Below are 22,007 nucleotides of genomic sequence, written 5' to 3' on the forward strand. Positions count from 1 at the left end.
GTGGCGACAGGAACGCCCTCCTCGGCATGCCGTTTCCCGTCGCGGCGGGCGCCGCCGCCGCCCTGGCCGTGCTCGTCGTCCTCGCCGCGGTGGGCGCCGCCGTGTACTTCTTCGCCAATCAGGCAATCACCAATCGCTCCAAATCAATCTTGCGAGTTGCGAGAGAGCGCTTCCGACAAGGCGGAGAAGCGAACGAGGAGCAACTCGGCGTGGTACTGGTACACGTACGTGTAGCACCGTAGCAGCATGATGGCATCGGCGGGGTCAGGCGACGAGAAGGCCCGGCGGCCATGATCACGCTCATGAGCTCGGACAACGAGCGTTTCGAGGTGGCGGAAGCGGCGGCGACCCTGTTGCAGACCATCCACCACATGATCGAGGACACGGCTGCACCGATGGTGGCGTCCCGCTCCCCAACATCACCGGCAAGATCCTCGCCATGGTCCTCGAGTACTGCAACAAGCACGCCCCGCGAGCAGCGCTGAGGCCACCGGAACCTCCTCGTCTCTGGACGCCGCCGCCACCACCACTGTGCCAAAGGACCATCTGAAGAGCTTCGACGAGGCGTTCGTCGACGTCGACCAGGCCACGCTGTTCGACCTTATTCTTGCCGCCAACTACCTCGATATCAAGGGTCTGCTGGACATCACGTGTCAGAAGGTCGCCAATACGATCAAGGACAAGTCGCCGGAGGAGGTCAGGCAGATATTTAGGGCTCCTCTGGTAGAGCTTTGGTGAAGCCGAGCCAAAGGGAGAAAAATGAAAGGGCTCCTCGGGAGGAGCCGGCCGGAGCCGGAGCCGTTTTGCACGCGCGAGGCGGAGCTAGTTTTTTTAGCTCCGTCGGCTCCATCCCGCACGCCACCCTTGGTGTTACCAAAGTGCCCCTCGAGTTGGCCAATTTTACAGCAAAATTGCCACCGCCTCCATCTGTTGCACGCGCCCCTCTCTTCTCGCGTCGCCTTGCCTCGCGGGCGAAGGAGCTTGGGCCCGACCCACCCCCCCGTGCTGCTGCCGCCGGCGTGCTTCCAGGAGGTGGTTCCGTGGCGCGGCAGCGGCGACTCGAGGCGGCGCGGTGACGGGGAGCTAGATGGCACGACGACAGGGAGCTGGGCAACAGGTGGCCGGGCAGCGACCAAAGGCAGCATGGCAACGGGGATGGCGGTGAGCCGAGGTGGCGCGGCGCTGGGGGACCTGAGGGCTGGGCAGTGACGGGGAGCTATGTGGCGGGGCGCGCGCGGTAGGGAGAAGGGCGGCGGAAGAGAGGAGATGGGAAAATGAGATAAGGCAGATGGAGAACATGAAGAAAAAAGAAAAGGAGAAGGAAAATAAAGAAAAAAGAAAAGGTGAAGGAAAAAAAAGAAAAAAAAGGAGAGAGGAGACCCTCTCCATTTATTTTTTAATTCAAATGGACTTAAACTATAAACTAATATTAAATATTCAATTCATCTATTAAAAAATATATATCCAAGGGTATATAGGACATTTGACCTCCTACATCCATTCCAAAATACAAGAGAAGCTGTTTTGCCAAATACTTTCTAAAACGGCTCCATCTACACCAGAGAAACCGCTCCACTAGAGGAGCCAGAGCTGGAACGGTTTTAGGAGAAGTCGGAGCTCTACAATAACGACTTCACGCCAGAGGAGGAGGCGGAGGTCCGCAAGGAGAATGACTGGGCCTTCAAGAATTAGAGGCCGCTGCCGGCCGCTGTGGATTAATAGTTAGATTATTGAGTCCCGTCAGATTTGCTTCTTTAAAATAGTTACAGTCGCTGCTTAATGTCCAAGGTTTAATAATAAGGGATTAATACTAGTTACAGTCGCTTCTTAATGTTATAATGTTCAAAAAGGCATAATGCACGATTTGGAAGCTCCGTTTTCCTCTCCCGGCTCCTTGGCATTAGGAGTTTATCAGTGCATAATTGGTTCTCGAATCCATTCCTAAATTGAATTTTTTAGTTCCGAATACATCTCTGAATGTTTGTGGTGGCTGCTGGTGCTAGCAAGCGAGGACTCTGATAATCTCGAGAGACATGAATGCCGAATCGCCGATGCTTAGGTCAAAACGTAAACATGGAGCAGAAACTTTGCAGACGGGTGCTCACTGAACTCAAATTGTGCTCTAAAGATTTCTGGCGCTCGCTCCTGCAAATTTCAGAAGCACGGAGACGCTAAATGTTGCATCATTCTAACTTCAGATGTTTGCGTTCCAGAAGAGCCGAGTACCAATTGACTTGCTTCATGAATTTTTTTAGACTGCTTCAGTTTTCTAGACTGCTTCAGTTTCCCTTGCGATTAAAAATCGTCTGCTACAACATTTCTGAATTATATCATGCAAAGAATCGAATAGCAAGACATCTCAAAGGGGAAAAAGTCGCATAGAGCGCTCCCTAGTTTGTTTCCGTTATGTGTTCCGACTTCCGACTCTGTCTGAACAGGCTCCGTGTCCATCCGATGATTTACCACCGGTTCTATTGTCTTCCCGCGTTTCTTCAAGCCATGGCAACCGAAGAAGAGTCGGAGCCGAGTTCGTTACGGTCCGACACGCGCTTAGGGCAAACGAAGCTCGATGATCTGTGTCGCCAGCAGCAATCCGACACTCCGACCTCAGACGCCTCTGATCCCTACGTGCATAAATGGCCGGGCAACGCAATGCCTGAGCCGTCTCTCATCTTCCTCCTCTGAACGATCCCGTCGAGACATGGAGCGCCCCGCCCCCGCCGCCGCAGGAGCGAGCCGCAAGAGGCGGCGCGTCTCCGTGGGCAGCACCGAGCACTACGAGGAGGTGTCCCGCCTCGGCGAGGGCAACTTCGGCGGCGTCGTCAAGGCGCGCCATCGCGTCACGGGCCAGACCGTCGCCATCAAGCGCCTCACCACGGCCGCCGCCGACGCGGCTGAAGACCCGATGCGCGAGGCGAGTCTCCACGAGGCGTGCGGAGACCACCCCTTCATCGTCGGCTTCCACGGCCTCGCACGCGACCCGGCCACGTCGCGCATCTGCCTCGTAACGGAGTGCGTCGACGGGCCGAGCCTCCATGACTACCTCCACCACCGGCGCCGCCGCGGCCTCCCGCCGCTCCCGGAGCCCACGGTGCGCGCCGTCATGTGGCAGCTGCTGACGGCCGCCAAGGCGATGCATGACGCCCGCGTCGTCCACCGCGACATCAAGCCGGAGAACATCCTCGTCGCCGGCGACCGCAGGGCCGTCAAGATCTGCGACTTCGGGCTGGCCATGTCCATGTCCGACGCGCCGCCGTACGAGCAGGCCGGCACGCTCTCCTACAAGGCACCCGAGATGATGCTGGAGATGCCCGACTACGACGCGCGCGTCGACGCCTGGTCCCTGGGATGCGTCATGGCGGAGATCATCAACAACGGGAGGCCCCCGTTCCAGGGCGGCGACGAGGACGGGCAGCTCCGCGCCATCTTCGACGTGCTCGGCGTGCCGGACGATGAGACATGGCCGGAGTTCTGTTCCACGCCGTTCGCCGCCAAAGTTTCGCCGGAGCGGGAAGCGGAGCATCGGGAGAATCGTCTGCGCGAGCTCTTTCCTGAGGCGACGCTGTCCAAGGAAGAATTCGAGGTCCTGAACGACCTTCTCACCTGCAACCCCGGCAAGAGGCTCACGGCGGACGCCGCGCTCAAGCACATGTGGTTTGCCAAGGTCGACGCGTTGGAGCTTCCAAGGAAAGATGAGGTGGCATCGGCGTTGCCCGGGAAGAAGAAGCCGCTCATGGCTCCTGCGGCTTGTGCGAAGAGACGAAAGCTGCAGTGCGTGTGACTTTATACTTCTTTGATCACCTGTAATTCTGTACTCTGTTATTCGGAACAGAGCATGTAATGGCTTCTGTAATATTGTGTGAGTATTATGATATAAATTGTCTTGTCGAATCCATCTATGCTGTTTCGAAATTATGCTAGGCCTTTTCGTCCTTATTTGCATTTAACTTGCTGTAAGCATCCCATGCAGAAGAGCTATAATCTCTCAATTTTTGTCTCAAAATTGGATGACATAAACTGATCATCCTGTGTATGTGGACTCAGCTCATTTGGGAACAAAGACGCTTCAGTCAAAATGAACAATCTTAATTAGTAATTAGAGAATAGAGAGTAGCCCCCATGAAGTCGTGTGAGACCCAATAGAACAATAGAAAAAATCTTGAAACAAAGCATCCAACCAATGAATTAGCTTTCGTACATAGAAAAAAATTAAATATATTCTATATTTTTCATACAATGTAACTGCAAATAATAGAAAAAATTGCCATCAATAATTTTTTTTAATAAACGATCATGAATAGAGCCACTCAATAGTACTGTGGGTCCTAAACTGCAAAGCGTGAGCTAAAACGGGGGGGGGGGGGGGGGCGAGGGGGGGGGCAATTTCATGCTAATCAACATCTACGCAATTTAAATTATGCCTCCCATGATATCCATTTGTATTGGACAATTTTGTAAAACTAAAATAATTGCATTCAATAAGTAAATGCACCGTGATAAAGCAATCTTATGTGAATTGAAGGAGTACTCGCAAACGTCCACCTGTCGAGTGGCGCAGTGGCCGGTTAGCAAAGCAAATAAAGCAGCAGCACGCAATTGCAAGACGACAAGGTGCATAAGCTCCATCTACAGCTAGTTATTACTACCGTGCGGCTTGCGTCCTTGTTCGTGAGGAAGAGAATCCAACAAGTGCACATTGAAATATGAGATGATGTATTTGTGCATATATCGCTCATTTGTATGAGCTCCTACATTGCTCAAGACAATGCTTAGCAATGCTTTTGAGAACAGGGAAATGCTCGAGAGCTCAAAAAAGTAGTGTGAATGCATGGGGGAGAGCGATGAGTACGTGTGAAACACACAGCAGATTTGCAGTTACAGTAGCCATGAGAGATTAAAGAACAGATGGGTTATGGTTGCATGCAGGTTTTGCCATCAGAGATTAAGAGAATGTGTGTGTGGGGGGAGGGACCCACTTGAATGTGCGTGGGTCCCACCTGAACAATACCAACCTCCGTGTCGAAATACCACTTTATTTATTTGAAAATAGACTCCTCACATTTCCCAAAAACACTTTCCTAGCCCTTATATTATAGGAATGTTCTAGAAACACTTGCGGAGAATGAGGAAGCTAGATTCGGGCCTTTGAAAAAAGACCACAGACGATTTGGGCCTTTCCGCTCGGCCATTCGAAAAAAGAGCTTAGACGTATATTGGGCTTGACATTCCGGCCTACGGCCCGCAAGCTCCAACTCAAGCCGAGCACCCACCAGGCCACCACCAATCCACCAGCTTGTCTCCCAACACAAGTGTGAAGCGTCTCGAACTCTAGTGAATTCGTGATCCATCCCCAAATCCGAGCTCTCGAGAAAATTCCTCTCCTCCCCCCACTCTCCCGAGAGACAATCCGCCTAGAGCCCCAAACCCCTTCAAAATCCCCAACCACCTCGAACCGAACCAGCTAATCGAAGCGAGATCGATCAAGAGTGGACGATAGGAAGCGGGATCCGGCAGGATGTTCTTCTTCTTCGTGGGCGGCGTGGAGCAGGGCGCCGGGCGGGCGCTCAAGGAGGCGGCGGGGCGGTGCCTGCGGTGCGGCGGCACGGCGGACCTGGTGGAGACGGAGAAGGTGCTCAAGCTCTTCTTCGTCCCCGTCTGGCGGTGGCCCGGGAAGGACCCCGCCTACCTCTGCCGCGAGTGCGGCCTCCTCGCGCCGGGTTCCCTCGGCGCCGAGCCGGGCCCGTCGCTGCTGCCCCGGGAGGCCCGGTGCGGCGCGTGCAGCCGCGCCGTCGACCCGCAGTTCCGGTTCTGCCCCTTCTGCGGCTCTGCGCTCTGAAACGTTTCCGCCCGCGGGCGCCTGGAGAGCAGAGGTGGAGGTGACTGACGCTTGCAAGTTGCAACTCGCCATGTGTTTGTACTGATCATTTTGTTTGTGTGGAAAGTATGCATGTAATAAATCACAAGTTTGCCAACGAAATAAAGGAAAACATCCCATCATGTTTGTAGTTTAGCACATTATTATATTGATAGAGGAACCCTTTGGTGGCTCGGAAAAAATAGAGCAATCCTTTGTTTGCCGTTTGCAACAAATTCGTAACTACTTGTGCTACCAACAGTGACAAAACTGACAAAACAAGGGACCTAAGGAAATTGCAATGGCAATAAAGAAATTTATCCGTATATTGACTACCGCGAAGCCGCTTGGTGCTTTCACATCGTGTATTAGGCCCGTTTGGCTGGTTGAATCGGTTCCGATTCTTTTTTGAATCACTAGAAACGCTGCCGAACGATCACGGAGAACGATCACATCCTGCTAAAAACGTTTATAGTGTTTCTGCTTTTTTTTTACTATGAATCAGAATCACCACCTAAGTAGTTTCTCGTGATTCCGATTCTTGTTGTCCTACCTCCCACCTAATCTATAAATATTTTAGAAATCTAAGCTGCAACTTTGTTTGTGGCATTCGATCCGTCGTTCGTGCATTCTCGGTCCAAAATAAAATGTACTTAAGGCCGCATTGTAGTACCAATCCGTTTCTCAAAACGTGCTAAGCAGTAGACACAAGCGAGATGAAAAGACTTCCATTTGAGATCAAATTAAGAAATGAGCATCTCTATAGCAATTGTTTGGGACTTGTGAATTCTAAAAAAAAATCTATAAAGAACTATACTCTTTTTTATTTAAAAAGCTAAAATCAAACCAACTGTTTCTTACCTCGTGCGCACCTAAATTTTCTTGTTTCTCCTGGCCACCCTCTCTACTCCATCTCTGGGAAGGCCGGCCAAAGTTATACTTGGAGAGTTTGGGTCCTCACACAAGTACTTGGGCTTGAAAGTCCTCCTGCCAAGACTATAGTTTCTTTTGGAGAGCTAAGAGCATCCTAGTAGTGATCCGATTCGTCGAGGAGAGAGAGCCACGCAAGCAAAATGGTTGAGTAAGCTATATAGGCCCCACGAAAAGGATAAAAAATTGGCACAACTCTTCCTAATGCCCTGACATCTATGAGTCGATTAAAAAATATAAATTGAATCTTCCCTGTGATGAATCGAACTCCTCATGATGAGTCGCTTTGAGCATGCCACGTAGGTCCGTGCACCGGCCACTGGAGAAGCGCTAAGGACCCACCTAAACATTCAGTTCTTCGAAGAGGTATTACAAGATCAAGTGGTCAACCCTATCACGGGATGTTGGCAATCAGGAGAAAGGGAACTACAAATATTCCGTCAATGCAGTCATCTTCTCCGTTGCTGCATCTTCGTCCTGCTGCTCTGTTCCAAGCTGCACGCGTCTCTCCTCCAAAAGCTTCGCAACTCCTCACGTTTCTTGGCAAAGCTGCCGGGAGCAATTACGCGCGTGATGAGCAGCAGGCAGCAGCAGGCAAGTGACGCCATCTGAGCAACAATGAGTGCACAGGCCGAAACGCCGCCCCTCACCCGGGTGCTGATTGCTTTCATAGTTGCCGTTCACCAAAAGCGAGCACAAATAGCCCAATCAAACCGCGGGCCACCGAAATTGATCTATAAATCCACCAAATCGAAACTCAGCAACAAAACTGAACCACAGTGCACCAAATCAAAGCATCCCAGTGGCCAAACGGAACAACAATGCATCAAATCGAGGGTTCCAATGGGCAGGTCGCCGGTTGAAGCATCATCAGTCAGTGTAGGCGGAGCTTGCCGCCGTGGACGAGATCAATTTCCACCTCGTCCAAATCATCTAATTGTCACAGATTTGCACTGAATTGAGCTTATGGTTTGGGATAAGAAGGGAAAGAAGGAAAAGGAAAGTGGAACGGATGCTCAGACGCCCCTGACTCGCGAATAAGACGGTAGACGACGGAAACGAGAAAGCCTGGACGGAAAACGTGACAGAATGGTAAATTTCTAAACGGGGTAATCTTTCTGCGCTAGTAGGTGGTGTTTGGATACTAGGTGCTAAACTTTAGCAGTGTCACATGGATATTTGGATGCTAATTAGGAGGACTAAATATGAGCTAATTATAAAACTAATTGCAGAACCCCTATGCTAAGTCGCAAGATGAACCTATTAAGCCTAATTAATCCATCATTAGCAAATAGTTACTGTAGCACCACATTGTCAAATCATGGACTAATTAGGCTTAATAGATTCGTCTCTCGAATTAGACTTCATCTGTGCAATTAGTTTTATAATTAGCTTATGTTTAATACTCCTAATTAGTATTCAAATATCCGATGTGACAGGTGCTAAACTTTAGCAGGTGGTATCCAAACACCCCCTTAAGTGTACCAGGTCGGTTCGATGGTATACTTCTAAAACGGTATTCCTTCGATGTCGTAGAACCAATTTTTTCAATAATTAAATCACAATGCACGCTCACTTAGGTAAAGGAGAAGATAAATCAAACAACATATAATAAAGATTGCGACCGAGCTACAGCAAGCACGTAGACAAGAAAAACAACATATCAACCACTCCAAAGCAGGCCAGCATCTAAGGACATCCATTGACATCTAGATCGCAAAAGGGAGTAGAAAACAAGATTCCAAAGCAAACCAATTCGAGGTCATCCATAGGTAAACCCAAATAAAGGTGTTCAACTATCCAATTGGTTCAATGAACCAAGGTAAACCCAACAACCAATGCAAGGACATATAGAAGACAGATGCCTGCAGCAAATTCTCAAGTTGCCATCAAGTTAAACACTTTTATTTAGGCAACTTGAGAATGACATTTGCGCACCAGATTGACACTTTCACTTCATGGGCATCAAGAAGAAAGGCAAATGTGATTGCTCGAAGAGGAAGGAATCAAGACTATAGTTTAGGAGTTTGTATTCTCACTTAAGTACTTGGGCTTAAAAGGGATGCAAGAGTAGGCTCAGGTGGGGTGGTCGATATTGGAGTGGGGGCGGTGAGGTGGCGGTTGAGGTACCATCCATGGGAGGCGGAGAACCACCAGTTGGGTTGTGTGTGTGTGTGTTGGGGGGAGGGGAGGGAGGCTTCATGTTTCACTAAGTCATTGTGGCGTCGGATTCAATAGCCGGAAGCCATCGGAAACAATGATGGGGTGGAAAGGGTGAGAGCCTAACTAAGAAGCCTATAAATAAGATTGAGTGGGTATAGTAGAGGATGTGCATGCGGGGTGATCGCCAGAGTTGTTATTGGCAATATTAACTGATACGGTGGGTATAGTTATTTAAAATAAGACGTGACATGTGAAGAAAACGACGGTAATGTTAAAAGGAGTGGGAAAATAGGTCGTCACATTAGATGAATCAACACTCTAAATTCGGGTGCTGATTGGGCCTTCCCCCCATTGAAATTTGTACGTTTGAAAACAGATCTGATCAGCAAGCTGCACGCTTACATTCCCGATTGGACATAACATGGTAGAAGGACATCCAAAGAATCACACACACGTACTGGCACATAACACACAGGCGTTGCAACTTGGAATACATTCAGGAACCTTGCACTCACATCCGCTTCAAAGCCTTCAACACGAGTAGGGATGTCGTGTCTCTTTTAAGTTTTAAGCCATCATCATTTCTACTGCTGGCTGTGCTTGACGCCGAGGGGGACTAGCGACCTGTCGGTACGGCGTCCAACTGGGCCCTCCCACACGGTGCTCCGGAAGCGGCTGTTGCGCTTGCCTGTGCCCGTGAGAAGAGGGCCACTGAGGCTCCGGTGGAACCATGACCGCTTCCCCAACCGGCGGTGTTTGCGGCTTGGGTTCGGAGGCCCCTGCTGCCGGCGCCGTCGACGGTCTGGCATCCGGCGCCCGCGCGCGGAGCATGATGTACGACAGGATCGCGAGCGCCGTGGCGGCGAGGCTCAGCAGGGCCGGCAGCCTGAAGTAGCCGTGCCTGAGGAGCCTGCACCACGTGATGCCATACCTTGTGATGGGGAAGTTCCACACCGCGCCGTTCGCGTAGAACGCCCCCGCGAGCAGCGCCGCGATCCTGCGCACAAATTATATACCACAGCTCTGGTTCAGCCTTCGCCGGTTGTGCCTTGTCAGATGTCACTACAATCTACAGATGGCGTTACTCACCATGAGAGGACGGCGGCGATGATGCCGATGATCCGCTTGGACTCGGAGGCTCCGTGCCGCGGCCTGCAGCAGCCGCAGCATCCGCCGGCCAGGGAGGCGATGATCATGGCCACCGCCAGCAGCGGGATCGCGATTATAGACAGCAGGTAAGCCCGATTGGCCGGGTAGTCACACTCTTCGGAGTATACGTCGATGCCGATGTCATCCGACTGCAAGAACACAGCCATCCATCTCATCGCAAGTGCCGTTTGAAACACAGATCGACTAAGAGTGGAGTTGGGATTGTTGCTGTGCTGCTTACCGTAAGCTTTGTGCGCTCGGCGATGAACCCCAGCACGGCGCTCGCCACCCAAACGATCCCACCACGAGGGTCAGGACGATCACGCCCACATCCATCGATTCGATCCTATGCGCTTCGCCCCCTCTCTCAGGGATATCGATGAGACGGCTGGTGGCGACCAAATGTACGTGCTCATGTTTATATGTAGAGAAGGTGGCCGGAGAGTGCGTTTGGGTGTTTGGCTACGTGACAGCGATGGATGTTGATTAATCAGGTACGGAAGGTTGGTTCGCTCTGTCCATTAGCATTAGCTCTTGTATCATCATTGCTTCCACGACCAAAGTGGAGGAAAGAAAAACGATGGAGGAAATGATATCTTATAGCCCAGTAGTCAACGCGGTGCGTGGTCAGCATCTCCCAGGTGAGGTGAAGAACGATGGTTGCGACATATGTACGTTCCGTAGCAAGTCATGTTCGACAAACATAGGCGGCGCTCCTCATTCTTAACGAAACATACGCAGCGTATAGTATTGCCGAAATGATCAACTCACCCAAGCCAAGCCGTCCTGCTGATAACATAATGTACTCGAGTTCAACGGCAAGGCGCGATGGTGGTTTCGCATACTAACCGGAGAGTTGACATTGGTGACAGCTGACAACTGGCTACTCAGTAACGGGATGGATCTTTCCACAAAAAATAGTAATGGGATTACACTAATGCTATGTTAACTGGAATATCGTAGGCAGAGGATTTTCGACAGGCTCCACAAGAACATCCATTCCTAGGTGCATGCATAACTGTTGTGTTCGGGGAGCTCCTTGCTAAGACTACCAGTGGATTCTCCTCCTATTCCTCGACTCTTTATTAAGGAGACAGACCGGTAATCTCGCTTCTGATAAAGGAGCGGCTACCTTTTCTTGCTCATGCTGGGCAATGGATACGGATGGCGTGGACGACGTGCTCGTGGAATGCGTAATCAGGGGATTTATCTGAGCAACAAAAGATGCGGAGAGTGAGTTCAGCTAGAATGTGGCTTGCTGCCGCGTGCCGAGTGGTCATCCCAACTCTGGATTGAAGTCAACTCGCAAGGTAGTGGCGTGCATTTGCCAAATTTAAGGATGAACTGTCTAATGATTTGTTGGATACCAAGTATCCTTGAAGCCTGATTAGCCGGCGGATGTCTCCAGATAATCATGAAGTCAGCCAGGTACAGGATGTACCAGCACCTCGTTCGTCTTCGTGCTAATCATGTTTGCATTGTTGGCATTATCTCGCAGGTGAGAGTCTCGTTTGACTTCCTTTGTCAACAGCAGAATGCACTAGGAAGCATAGCTATTACTTATTAGGGATAGACCGCCCTGTGATTGAACCGCTAAAGTCCTCGGTTTGATGGTTCATTGGTCTGACCGGTTGGACCACCGGTCCAAAACGGTTCAAATTCATCTATATTTCGTTGCTGACACAAGTTCTAAAGTGATGTGGTGGTGGAGAAATCACCTCCCAAACCTTAGGTCGGGTCGAATCCCTTTCCAGTGCCCGCGGTTTCTGCTAGGAGGGCCACTCTACTGGGCCACATCTTCAACCCTATGGGATGGTGTGGTCCATGATGTATAACTTGGACCTTCAGCTGAATTCCGTGTCCGGTCCAACTGAGGAGGGGTACAGCTCAATCAAAGTGCTACCATATCTTTTGCGTTCCCTTTCTGAAAATGGTGATAGTATCCTAATGTGTATTCTCTTCTCCAGTCCATGGCTCTCTTTCATTGGACTCTCTCCAGCTATCCACAACCTATCAAGCATTATTCACCATTTTCTTCTTGAGAAAGTGGCATCATAACAATTTTGTTCTCTCTGCATTATGCTATGTCATTGTCTCACTTGTTGCTGATGCTGCCCACTTGGCTGTCCTTCATTGGTCATGGCTGGTAGTGTCCCGCCATGCTCCGGTATCGCCTCAACCGATCATCACTCGAAGCCTAGCGGTGGATAAACCTATCGGCGGAATCGAACTCACCCTCATCAATTGTATGAAAGAGAGAATTTCATCCAAGTATAGGAGAAGTAAGAAAACTTGCGACGATCCATGGAACAAAATATGCTAATGGCCCAACATCTCGGTCCACCTGCACACCTCACGATAGGCGGCACGTGTCGGATGTCACCTTTTTTTTTCTATTTCTAATTTTTACTGAACATGAACATAGGCATTCATTATTAGAACCCTGCAACCATTGGTTATTACAATATCAGATAAAAGCACATTCTCTTGAAAAACATGATAGTACATAAGTAAAAGTTCCTCAACCGTGCAATTTACTGAACTGCTCCGCGCGTTTCAGCATCTCGGGCTGCTACACGATTGTGTTTGTGGCGTACTAGCGTCCATCGTTCATGCACGGACTGATCGATCAAATGACCATGTAGTAGTGGGAGTTCACTACTGGAAACTGATTTTTCACCGACAAGGAAATACAAAGCTATACACATGTGCTATGAACTAAACACCAAAAGAAGCAACCGTTATCTAAGTTTGATTTTCTTGATAAAACTTTTTAAGGGATGTTATAAGAATGTATTTTTGTCATCAACCAAATTTTACATTTTTTAAAAAAAACTTTGGTACTATTAAATTTCTGAAACCATAAATTGACAAGGGAACTCATAATTTCCTTGTATGTTTTGTGAATTTTCCTATATGTTTTACCTAACTCACAGGGAAATGTCTAATTTTCATGTGCGTTATATGATTTTTTTTGTGTTTTAGCTAACACACAAGGAAATGCATAGTTTCCCGTGTGTTCTATGCTATTTCCCCGTGCATTTTTCAAAACTGACAAGGAAATGTGAATTTCCCTATGGGTTTTCAAAAAAACCTACAGGAAAATTTAAAACACAAAGGGAAAAAAAGTTTCCAGTAGTGGTTGATCAGTTCATGATCGGAAACCAAGAACCAGCTAAATCTTTACACTTTTTTTCGATACGAGGTTCACCCCATTCTCATTCATAGAACGGAAATTCCATAGGTCTTACACAATACTTATGTTTAAGAATGGAAAACCAGCTAAATCTTTACACAATGCTTATGTTTAAGAAAGACGGCAGGAGTAACGAATTACGAAAAAAACCGCGCCACCCCCACACACATGGCACAGATCATTCAAAGATTCAACGTCGCACGCGCGCGCGCGCACAGACATTGGCACGTACATTTGCCCACACACAAAGAGGCAGAACCACGGCTCCGAATCGGACTCAGCACGATCGAGCAGATCGAGCCCTCGTGTCTTGTCATCAGGTCACGCCTACGCTATACTTGCGGATGTGCTTGAACCTGTGGAGGAGGAGTTCGCGTGTTCTGCACTTCCCCGACCGCCGGCTGCTGTCCGTCGGGCTTGGGTTCGTCCCCAGCAGGTCGCTCGCGAAGAATGGCGTACGCGCAGATCCCGAGCACGGCGGCGGCGAGGCCCAGCAACGCCGCCCTCCTGAAGACGGCGCCCTTGAGGTAGTGGCACTTGATGAACCACCCGTCCGTGACGGCGTCGCGCGTCGTGGCCGCGTTCCACACCACGCCTTGCGCGTAGGATGCCACCGCCACCACCGCTAATATCCTGCAGCACATGTGGGGACGATGGTGTCAGCGATTATTAACAGGCAGGGCTCCTATCCATGGCACGTCGCCGCGTCGGCGGCTGGAAATAGTATTCACCATGAGAGGACGGCGGAGCTGACGGCCTTCTTCCGCTTGGGACCGGGAGCGCCGCCCTGCGGCTTGAAGCAGCCGGAGACGCCGGCCACCGACGCGATGATCTGGGCCGCCGCCAGCAGGGCCGCCGCGCATATCCCCAGCGCGTATGCTGGCTTGGCCGGGTAGACGCACACGCCGCCAGAGTACTTGATTTCATCCGGCTGCAACAACATTATTCGTCGATCCATTGTCGTCTTAGCTACAGGTTTGCAGTAGTCAAGAGTAGAACGGAAATGAAAGGATATGCCGTAGCTAGCTTGCTTACATTGAGCTTTGTGGTCTCCGCGATGAACCCCAGGACGGCGCTCGCAACCGCGAACAGTAGCACCACGACGGACAGGGCAATCACGCTAGTATCCATGAATCCGACTTGATGATCTTTCAAATGCCTTGCAGCGTGTCTCGTTCTGTGTCTTTCTGCAGGTGCGAGATATGGAAACGTGAGTCTGCTTGGCTGTACAAGTTGTGATCAACTATGCTCGTGTTTATATAGAGAACGTTGAGAATGCCAAGTTATATGTCACGACAGAGAATACTAATCAGGACTCGTTGATGTAATTCTTCAAATGATTGATTTGTGTGGCAAAAAGATTCAGGAGGTACCTGCTAGTGCTACAGATAATGGTATCTCTTAGACTCTTACTAATGCCAACCCGCAATACCAGATGATAACGTAGTTTACCCGGCATGGTGGTTAACTATACCAACTTGAGTTGACATTGATGATATATCAATTATGATGATCTGAATCTCTGATTACATGGGTGATATTAGTAACTAATTAAGCCAACATATGGATGGTGACTGATTCAAAATAAATACTAGCTAAGATAACAGTAATGGCAACAACAAGGCAGGTGGAAACAACTTGCTTTTATACTGTTGTCTGGGATGGAAAAGAAATATGTTTTTGGAAATTGAGAGTCGGTAGAACACAAAATTTGCTGATAATATCCATTCTCACATATATTTATAAAAGAAAATTAAAGTTTGATGTTTTGAGAGTACCGTTCCAGACAAATCTGAACAGTTCAACCTGGGCTGCAAGAATAAGCGGCTACGGCTGCGGCAACCGCTTATTCTTGTCTCAAAAAGCACTATACACAAAGTACTGTAGTAAGTACTGTAGCTACAAATTTTGTGAGAGAAGAATAAGCGGCTGTAGGAGCTGTAGCCGCTTATTTTTGCAGCTGAACAAGCAGAATATGAATATGTTTGAAGAGAGATCAATAGGCAATGTCTGGAAAGAAAAGAAAAGTTCGGCCTCCCTGGTGTTTCATGTGCATGTCCGCCAGAGGCATAGGTAGCATGCACGACGTGCTTTGCTTGATCAAAGGGAATCAAAGGGGATTTCATCCCAGCAATTTAACGGAGAAAAAGCTGATGATTATGGCTTGGGCTATAGCCTGTGCATAGCTGTTGGGGTCCCAAGTCAACCCGGAAGGCAATACTGCCAGAACACATGCCCTTAGTTTGTCAGATTTAAGGATGACCTGTCTGTCTACCGGTCAGTTCTGATTGATTGGGCGCAATTTCCTGAACCAGAACCTGATTAGCTAGCCGGCGACAGATGCCTTGACTCCATGAACTAGCCAATAATGGTCGCCAAGTCAGTAAAGCTGTGGGTTGTCCCTCCGCCGTCGTGATAGTCACGTCTCGCTTGTTGACGGCTTGACGTTATGTAACCTTGCATGCTGAAGTTTCCCCTGAATTCTGCGTGAACTGAAGAACTACACTGTGATGTACAATGCGTCCATCAAAACGATTCGTCAGTCGTCACCGGGCACTCAGCACAGTGTGCTTTGTCCCCTCAGCCGAGAAACCCAATATGACACTCAACACTCCTAAAGACCCGACCACTGCGCACACGATGACCACCGTCTTATCCCTTTCTCAGTGGACTTCTTCTCTCCCTCTGTGCTTCCGGCAGGGAAAAGAGATCCGTGGCTCTTCTGTCTCTATGCGTATATAGACACTTGCAGCCTTGAAGAGAGCTCAGCTCACTCGCAAGTTGCAATGCTGTGTAAGGAGTCGGTGCTCTTAGCTTAAGAGGAGGAGGGGATAAATTAGGAGTCGGTGCTCTTAGCTTAAGAGGAGGAGGGGATAAATTAGGCAATCTTAAAATCTTTAGCCGATAACTTCCACTATTTGCTTCAAAATATAAATGAGGTCATGCTATCTAGATGTGCAACTATGGTTATCTGGTGAAACTTCTCACCCACGAAGAGTTTTGCAACCTATAGCCAATCCTAGCAAGATAAAGGTACACAAGTTGCATGTATGAAATGCGGAAACGTAAAGGATTGGCCGATTGGGTTAGGAAGGATGCAAACTCGGCACAACGATTTTATCCCATGGTACCGGTAGGCAAATACCACCCCTAGTCCACGTTGGAGCTACACCAAGGATATGCTCCCGGTCACCAAGTCTCTCCCGATCAAGGCCTTGGACTCGCCACAAAGGCTCGTGCCAAGCCGGATGAGAAGCTTGCCACCAAGGCAAGGCTCACTACTCCTTCTCTTCCAATCACCTTGATGCCGTCTCCACTACGGAGCTTCTCCACTAAGGAAGGGGTCTCCTCATCCCCCGCACACGATCGTCGACGTCGCTCCACACCAAGCCGGAGGCTCGAAGACTTACCGACAAGCCACCAAGGCTCCAAGATGTCGGCACACCTAGCTTACAATGGTGGTTCACTCTTTCAACCAATCATAAGATAGCAGCACCTTGCACTCACTCTCTAGACCTATACTAGTACTAATCACTCTCTAAGCAATGTGCTAAGCTTTTGATTAATCACTTATGCATTTTTGGTGGCTTGGATGTGTTCTTGATGTGTCTTGCACTCCAATGGACTCATGCACACTCCAACAACTTCAAATGGGCAAGTGGAGGGGGTATAACTAACCTAAGGCCTCAAAGAGCCGTTGCTCTAATAGCTAGTTAAAATATACCATCGGATGTTTCGATGGTTACATTGTAGAAGCATCAGAACATCCGGTGCAACTAGCCATTGGTCTCCCCGCACCCAGATTCCTCACCAACGTATTCCATCGACTCATCCGCTGCCCCATCGATTCATCCAGTGCTCTGTCCGATGGTGCATCGGATAATCTGGTGCTGATGGTTTTCAGCCCAAAACCTCTCTGGAACTTCACGAAGTAAATATGGTTGCTCCAACAGTCACCGACACAACCCATCGAATCATTCGATGCTTGGTGTCTTCTTGCCTTGGCTCCAGCGATTCATCCGACGCCTTCAAAAGACAGCCTGTCGGATCATCCGGTGTGCCTCCCCTCATATACCTGCCATTGTGGCCATCGGATAGTCCGATGCCTCAGTCTGGCACCCATCAGATCATCGGATGGTCCCAATTTTCTTCTGCGCCTTGGTCACCGATTAATTCGCTGCCCCACCAATTGCGTTGTTGCATTGGGTCAGTGCACAATTCCTTGGTTTTTTTCATAGCTTTGATTTGGTTTGCTTCCTTGGGACCTAAATTTTTTTTTAAGATGTAATCTAAACAGTTCATTAATTCCAACTATTATGTTATCACTCAATCATCAAAATCTTAAACTATGGCATAATGAGGCCATGTTCGCTAGGTACTGGCGTAGGAGGTCGGTAAGCACAAGCAAGGAAGTGTGTGTTGATCTTGTCATGTTTCGGGGTAATGAGATTAGACTCGTGAGGTAATATATAGATACAATTATTTTCTTGTAGATGAGGTATTTGCAACTTAAAGTGATTTGTAGGAGGGTTTTGCTATTTCATCTTTAATAAATGATGAGTAGAGCTACAATTTGGATTGTTATCACCGTCACGTCTTGATCAAGCAAGTGTGTAATTTGATAAGACGACCTATACATTTCTAAAACTATGCCTTATTACTTCCAAATAAACATGTGACTTTGTTCTGTACATAGTGTGAATCGCTGCCTTGCGATGTTAAATTATTTACCTGAGCACCTCGATGTTATGCACTTAATTGTGTGCTTCTATTGTATATGTTGATGAACCAAGAAGCATATACTTATTAACCTTTACAAAGACAACTTCATATGCAAATGGATGACATCCACGTGCCAGCGTTTACTTAAGACAGGATATACGGTACCATCTGCTAGTTATAAGAACAAAGTAATGTACGCAGGTAAAGAAGTTTACAAATCTTATTATGTAAACAATCTCTGTAACTGTGTAACATGAGTTGGACTGGTGGACTTGCATGCAATAGAAGTTACACTGTTACATGTTGCGATGTACACACGTATTTTGCTTGAAAAAATGCATCATTTTTACCCGGTGAGGTGGAGTGCCATGTGCATAAAAAATCTTTACTCTTGTTTCTCTAAAATTAACACATCCAAACAAATCCATATAGTATTTATGGAATTTGTAAAACTCCAAAAAAGAGGTCCTAGTAAAACTCACTAGGTGGCCTTATTTTGGTGTTTCTTAATACCACTAGTTTTCTAAAACCATGACATTCAAACAAGCGTTTGTACAAGTGCTCTAGTATTCTTGGATTCCTAATATCTGAATTTTAAACTATTCAATCGGTAAGCGATGCTTCAAATTTGAAATGAATAATGTGATGTATATCCAAAGTCTTTACACAACTGAACCTTATTTATTGCTACTTATTACACAATTAAAATAGAAAAATGTGAACAGACCAAAAGCAAGCATTTCATCCAAAAAGAAAAAAAAACAGACCAAACAAGCACTCCCTTTGCAAGCATTTCATCCAACTGCGTGTTCGGCGCTTGACCAAAATTAGCCCTGTGCAGGGTGCGAGTATGGCGCATGCCCGTTCCCCGGAGCCGGCCACTGTGGCAGACCGACCGCGACCCCGGCTTCCGGTGGATGCTGGCCGTCGGCCTTGGGCTCGTCGGCACCTTCTAGCGCCTCAGGCGTAGAAGCTGGAGCACGGAGCAGGAAGAAGGACTTGATTGCGAGCGAGGTGGCGACGAGGCTCAGGATCGCCGCCCTGGTGAAGCCACCGTCCTTGAAGTAGACGCACTCCTCGTTGCCGCCGGCGATGGCGGCGGGGTGCGTCCCCGGCGCGTTCCACTCCACGCCTTTCCAATAGTACAACACAGCGATCATGGCCATTATCCTGCACACATACACACCACGTCTCATCATCGATTTGAGAAGATGGACATGGAGTTGAGAACGACGAAGCCGGCCGGTGCAAGTGCATCGGGCTAGTGCTCACCATGAGAGCATAGCGACGATGACGCCCACGACTCGCCTGGTGGACTTGGACGCACCGCCACCTGGCCTGCAGCAGCCGCAGCAGCCGCCGGCCGCCGACGCGGTGATCTGGGCCACCGCCAGCAGGAGGATCGCGCATACCCCCAGCGCGTGAGCGGGGTTGGCCGGGTACACGCACTCACTGCCCGACACGTGGATGTCACTCGGCTGCAAGAACATTAATCAATCCATCAACGCCTTGGCGATTGTATCATTCATATGCAAATTAGCAATTTGATCATATCATTACGGTGAGACTTTGGGCCTCGGCTATGAACCCCAGCACGGCGCTCGTCAGCCCAAACAGCCCCACCATGACGGTTAGGAGGACCGTCACGCCAGCCTCCATTGATCCTGCCATCCTGTGGACTGTGCGCTTCTGTCGTCTCTAGATCGGTTGTTGTGGAGTACTGGTATATGAGACGATGAAACGGCTTGATCTGTACTGGCTGTGATCAATAATGAATTATGCTCGTATTTATATAACCAATGTGGTGCTTGAAGGACGATGAAGCTTGAAAGTGCCGCCTGCAGGTTGTGTCGCGACAAACTCATGAGAGTGATCTGAAGAGAAGTGACGCCAGGCCTGTTAGTATGAAATCGCCATTGATGACAAACAGACGACGTCTGGTTGACCATGACCTGTTTAATGGGTGAATAGCACCGGCAATAATTTGCAGATGTTTCAGAGTGTTTGTTGCCTCTGTTCAGCATGGACAATAGGTATGTATAGGATGTTTGGTCCGAGGAATGAGATAGTTTATCGTCTTCTCACTCCTTACTTTCTTTGGTTCGTGGAATGGAATGAGTTGATCCACTGTCACTTCATTCCTCACAAGCTAATAATTAGTACTAGTATGAGAAATGGGATCATTCCACCGAATTTGGGAAATGGACTCATGATGCAACACCTCATCTAAAATGGAGTGATTCTTCAAACCAAATGCCCATAGAGGCATATCAGAAGCCAGAATAAAGGCTATATTCTCTTTTCTAAAGAGAAAAAAAGGTAGAGGACTAGAAGGCGCATGGTACGGTGCTCCCTCCCGAATTGCTCATCAATCACAATCAGACGCAGATGATGAGCGCAGCACTGCAGCTAGACTTTGGCTTTGATGTCAAGTCGCTTAGGCCTGGCATATGCATTTGCCAAGTACAAGGATGGCCTATCCTACCCGACGATTAATTTCGTACGTCGGCGGCGGCGGACGCCTTGAACCAATCGCCATGAAGTCAACTACTCTCGCCTCTTGGGCTCTTGGCAGTTGGTGCAGTGGTGCACTACCTCGAAATTGCTTGCAGAGGCAGCACGCAGCTGGACCTCCTTTGCATATCCTCCGTGTGAATCTTTTCTTCCAAATCGCAGTCCACAAGGGCCATTCAGTGTCGGATCGTATTATAATGGATGGTTTGATTCTTAACAACACATATATTTTAAACAGAGTCTGGATTCATATTTTGAGAGCAAAGGCATTTCAAGTTTAATGGTTGTATCTTGAACAACCACATGCCATAAACCAGGAAGTTTAATTTTCTGGGCCATTGGACGCACAATGAATTGGCACTAAACACTTCTACACCTGAATCGCAAAAGGCCTACCTAATTAGTTGTGCTGCCTTTTCGGTATCCACGGGGGCAATATTTGGCATATACACTCCTCTTTACAAATATAAACATTTCTGTTTTGTTCTAATCAGACCTTTTAAAGTTTGACTACCAATGGCGAAAAATTGTAAAGTTTTATAATGCAAAAATGATACTAGATTGATCGTGAAACCAATAATTATAATATGTAACTATTTCTATTTGAAATAATTTATTTTGATAGATATTTTTGATCAAGTAAGATATTGGAATCGTATTGATGTTCTAAATGTTTATAATTGTGGACAGAATGAGTATATGGGACATCAAATTTGACCATTTGCCGTACATAATATTAGGCATGCATGTGATTAAGGATGGAAAATTAAGTTTGATCACTTGCCATGTAGAATACTCCCTCCGTTCCAAATTATAAGTCATTCCAACTTTATTAGAGAGTCAAACCATTTATGTTTGATCAAAATTGTAGAGAGAATCACAAAGATTTATAGCACCGAATATATATACTATGGAAATATATTTAATGATGAAACTAAGGGTACTTATTTGGTATCATGAATATTAGTATTTTATTGTATAAATTTGATCAAACTGAAGATGCTTTGATCAAATTTGGAACAGAGGGAGTACTACGGAGTAAGGTGGTCTAATATCTTAGATGTCACTTTTCATGACACATTTTTAAATACCAAAATTGCGATCTTTAAGAGACAAGGAGTAACTCTTGAAATAATTAGACAAAAGTACTTATTTGTTTGAAAAAAATCCTAAAAGAAAACCATAATGTTTTTCCAATTTAAAAAGGCACTCGGGATGTTGTAAATCTAATACTCACTCAATTTTTAAATTGTAGGATGTTGACTTGTTGAGTATGCCAAAAGGAAAATCAAAACCGAAGGAAAGGAGAGTCTGGGCCGCAAAATAGTACTATCCATGCAGCAGAGCCCGCGGCTTCCTCTCCGGCGGGCCTTTTATTTTTGTGTCCAGCCAAACTCGCCCACCCCCCTCCGCAGGCTTAGGCCTCGGAGAAAATTCCTTCCATCTCTTTCATCTTTTATGCCATCTAAATTTGGTTAA

At 48.0% G+C, this 22,007-nt stretch overlaps 5 protein-coding genes and 1 pseudogene across 6 annotated transcripts; 3 read left to right on the forward strand and 3 right to left on the reverse strand.

Moving 5' to 3' along the window:
• The first annotated feature begins 196 nt into the window (after positions 1 to 196).
• LOC117849099 (SKP1-like protein 1) lies at positions 197 to 738 on the forward strand (annotated as a pseudogene).
• A 1,963-nt stretch (positions 739 to 2,701) lies between these two features.
• LOC117849100 (putative cyclin-dependent kinase F-2) lies at positions 2,702 to 3,828 on the forward strand. Its single transcript, XM_034730695.2, has one exon. It carries the CDS (start codon positions 2,702 to 2,704, stop codon positions 3,779 to 3,781), a length of 1,080 nt encoding a protein of 359 aa, XP_034586586.1. The 3' UTR covers positions 3,782 to 3,828.
• Positions 3,829 to 5,221: 1,393 nt separating this feature from the next.
• LOC117850020 (uncharacterized) lies at positions 5,222 to 6,010 on the forward strand. Its single transcript, XM_034731794.2, has one exon. It carries the CDS (start codon positions 5,516 to 5,518, stop codon positions 5,834 to 5,836), a length of 321 nt encoding a protein of 106 aa, XP_034587685.1. The 5' UTR covers positions 5,222 to 5,515; the 3' UTR covers positions 5,837 to 6,010.
• A 3,218-nt stretch (positions 6,011 to 9,228) lies between these two features.
• On the reverse strand, positions 9,229 to 10,676 carry LOC117850713 (uncharacterized). 2 transcript variants are annotated; one of them, XM_034732572.2, is made up of 3 exons: positions 10,338 to 10,676; positions 10,037 to 10,245; positions 9,229 to 9,944 (listed from the first exon to the last, which is right to left on the reverse strand). In XM_034732572.2, exons 2-3 carry the CDS (start codon positions 10,141 to 10,143, stop codon positions 9,515 to 9,517), a joined length of 537 nt encoding a protein of 178 aa, XP_034588463.1. In that variant the 5' UTR covers positions 10,144 to 10,245; positions 10,338 to 10,676; the 3' UTR covers positions 9,229 to 9,514. The 2 variants fall into 2 exon arrangements, with proteins under 2 accessions (XP_034588463.1, XP_034588462.1); XM_034732571.2 differs by having other exon boundaries at positions 10,037 to 10,676.
• Positions 10,677 to 13,302: 2,626 nt separating this feature from the next.
• Positions 13,303 to 14,530, reverse strand: LOC117850764 (uncharacterized). The gene is made up of 3 exons (XM_034732628.2): positions 14,328 to 14,530; positions 14,024 to 14,223; positions 13,303 to 13,925 (listed from the first exon to the last, which is right to left on the reverse strand). Exons 1-3 carry the CDS (start codon positions 14,421 to 14,423, stop codon positions 13,625 to 13,627), a joined length of 597 nt encoding a protein of 198 aa, XP_034588519.1. The 5' UTR covers positions 14,424 to 14,530; the 3' UTR covers positions 13,303 to 13,624.
• A 4,311-nt stretch (positions 14,531 to 18,841) lies between these two features.
• LOC117849101 (uncharacterized) lies at positions 18,842 to 19,673 on the reverse strand. The gene is made up of 3 exons (XM_034730696.1): positions 19,575 to 19,673; positions 19,287 to 19,492; positions 18,842 to 19,184 (listed from the first exon to the last, which is right to left on the reverse strand). The coding sequence occupies exons 1-3, from the start codon at positions 19,671 to 19,673 to the stop codon at positions 18,842 to 18,844; spliced, it is 648 nt and encodes a 215-aa protein (XP_034586587.1).
• Positions 19,674 to 22,007: the final 2,334 nt, after the last annotated feature.

The sequence above is a fragment of the Setaria viridis genome, chromosome 3 (assembly GCF_005286985.2).
Source record: "Setaria viridis chromosome 3, Setaria_viridis_v4.0, whole genome shotgun sequence".
NCBI lineage: Eukaryota > Viridiplantae > Streptophyta > Magnoliopsida > Poales > Poaceae > Setaria > Setaria viridis.